Source organism: Mastomys coucha, unplaced genomic scaffold (assembly GCF_008632895.1).
Source record: "Mastomys coucha isolate ucsf_1 unplaced genomic scaffold, UCSF_Mcou_1 pScaffold16, whole genome shotgun sequence".
In the NCBI taxonomy this organism is placed as follows: domain Eukaryota; kingdom Metazoa; phylum Chordata; class Mammalia; order Rodentia; family Muridae; genus Mastomys; species Mastomys coucha.
In genome coordinates, this window is record NW_022196898.1 from 78,143,571 (window position 1) to 78,145,862 (window position 2,292).

Consider the following 2,292-nt stretch of genomic DNA (forward strand, 5'->3'; position numbering starts at 1 on the left):
GATCAAGTTTGTTCTTTCCCTAATGCCTCTCAGTTCTTATCAACAGAACCTACAAGGTGACCCTCTAGCTCTGAAAGGAACTTATAACTCAATAGTTATCATTAAATAAGGTCCAAGCCATCTCTATATTTAACTTCAAATTCTAAGAGAAAGCCACCCTCCAGGAGGTTTAAACACACACACACACACACACACACACACACACACACACACACACACACACACACACACACGAGTTCCATGTTTGCTACTGGGAAGCTACGGACTGTGGGATAACAGCCTGGCTTCTTCCTCCCTGGGCTTGCTTTAGATATTGGAAGTGTCTACCTGGGACTATTAGGAGTAAATGTTTGGAATACCAGATCTACCACTCCCCATCTGAGATACAGGTTGAATCCCAGTCCTGTGACATGGGAGTAGATGGCGGGTTTTTTTTTTTTTTTTTTTTTTTTTTTTTTTTTTTTTTGCTTGTGTGCAGTAAATGGCAGGTTCGATTTACAAGATGATATAGAAATACAGCAAAAAAGAAAGGAGAAAGTGGGAAGGAAGGAATTTACCGGGAAGAGGGAGCAAGGAAGAACCCAGGCCAAGTTAAGAAATCAAAAGGTGAGTTAAATGCAATTACAAGATGGGGAGGGGCAGGGGACATCTGCAGAAGGGACCGGAGCTAGTCAGACTTGGGGCGGAGGTGGCCTGGCTGCTGACTTGCTAAGCAGGCACCAGGTGGAGGAGGGGAACAGGAGGGAGGGACTTGGCGAAAGCAGGCAACACTTAAAAAGGGAATGACCCTAGGTGGTTAATGCCACCAGTGACCTCCGATACCCAGGGCAGAAGGCATCAGGAGGGGAAAAAAAAATCCTTTGCAGCGTCCCAGGCTACACAGAGGGACGAACATTCATTGATTTGAAGGGTGCAACCATCATGTGCGAGCTCTATAGCAAGCAGGACACCCTGACGCTGCGGGAAAAGCACATCGGGTAAGTGCAAGGAGGGCGGAGGACAAACAGCTGGAGCTGGGTGGGAGAGATGGAGCGCCACACCGGCGGTCTGGAAGCCCGCAGCCTATAGGACCTACGAGCACTTTGAAGCCCCGCCAACGGCTCCCAGGCAGAGCAGCAGGTGGCTGGAGAAGATGGCTCTCTCGGTGTCCTATAAGAGGGTATCCAGCCAAGGGAAATGAGCATTGGTAAGATGGGGAGCTTTCCCCCACGCCTAACAACTATGCAGCTGAACCCAGAAATCATTTGATTGAAAGCTCCAAAAGAAACTCATTCTGACAACTTTTGTTTAAAGTGAACTTTTCCCCTGTGTGCTTGGTGAGGCTGCAGAGGATTTCAGCAGCTAATGAAAAAATTTAAATCAACATGTTAATACAAAAACAAACAAACAAACAAACAAACAAACCAGAGTTTTCAGGGAGCACTTTACAGCTTCCTGGTCTCCCACGGTGTGTCCTCATGACGATTTGTGTTCTCCTGGTGTTTGTTTTGTCTGTGTCTATGCATTAGTAGTATAACAATGTGTATAAGACTGGCCTGAACTCTACCCTTAGCTAGGTATCATGTTAACCTATGTCACGCCTGCCAAATCATATTAATAACATCCTAGGAGCAAATGAGAGTGAGTTAGTTAATATTTTGTGTCTAGGTTTTTTTTTTTAAGACAAAATAAACATCTTATGAAAGATGACTGAGCCCTAACCCTGCAGAAGCAGCTGTCCAGAGTGTGTTTAGACTTGGTGCTGTGGAGGAATGTGCAGACCAAGGTCCACAGTGTGTGTGTATACCTGGTGTAGCAAAATGATATCCAGGCCGAGGCATAAGGGGAAGAAGAAGTGCGCTCCTGGAGAAAGGCTGCTCAGGTTCTTCACTTGTACCAGGAAGGCTCTAGAATGTTCAGAAGACCATGACCTCTTTCACAGTGACCCAAATTCCTCCTTCATTCACTTATTGATACCTTTTCTAACTAAATTCCTTCAGAAACATAATTTCTGAGGGAAAATGGCAAACTTTGTGAAAGGAAGTATAGTATGGATTGTCGGGTGGGATAAGCTAGAATTTTACAGAAACTCTGATGGCCACAGTACACTTAAAGGCAAGGAGCGCTCTGCCACTGTCCATCAATCAGATACAAGGCTTTCTGTGTGGCTCCTAACTTGTAGCTACAAACGAACTGTTGAGCTTCAGCCAATAAGACATTCTCATATATATTCTTTTTTAATTTTAGCTGATGCTTTAAAATCCACATAAGCTGGGAAGTGGAGTATAGCTCTCTGGCTTGTCTAACAAGTCT

At 45.0% G+C, this 2,292-nt stretch overlaps 1 protein-coding gene across 1 annotated transcript in view; it reads left to right on the forward strand.

Moving 5' to 3' along the window:
- Positions 1-921: 921 nt before the first annotated feature.
- Etnppl (ethanolamine-phosphate phospho-lyase) overlaps positions 922-2,292 on the forward strand; it is an 18,969-nt gene continuing 17,598 nt past the window's right edge. The window contains exon 1 of the mRNA XM_031376172.1: positions 922-977. Within this exon, the coding sequence (XP_031232032.1) occupies positions 922-977 (56 nt within the window). The remainder of the gene's footprint in view (positions 978-2,292) is intronic.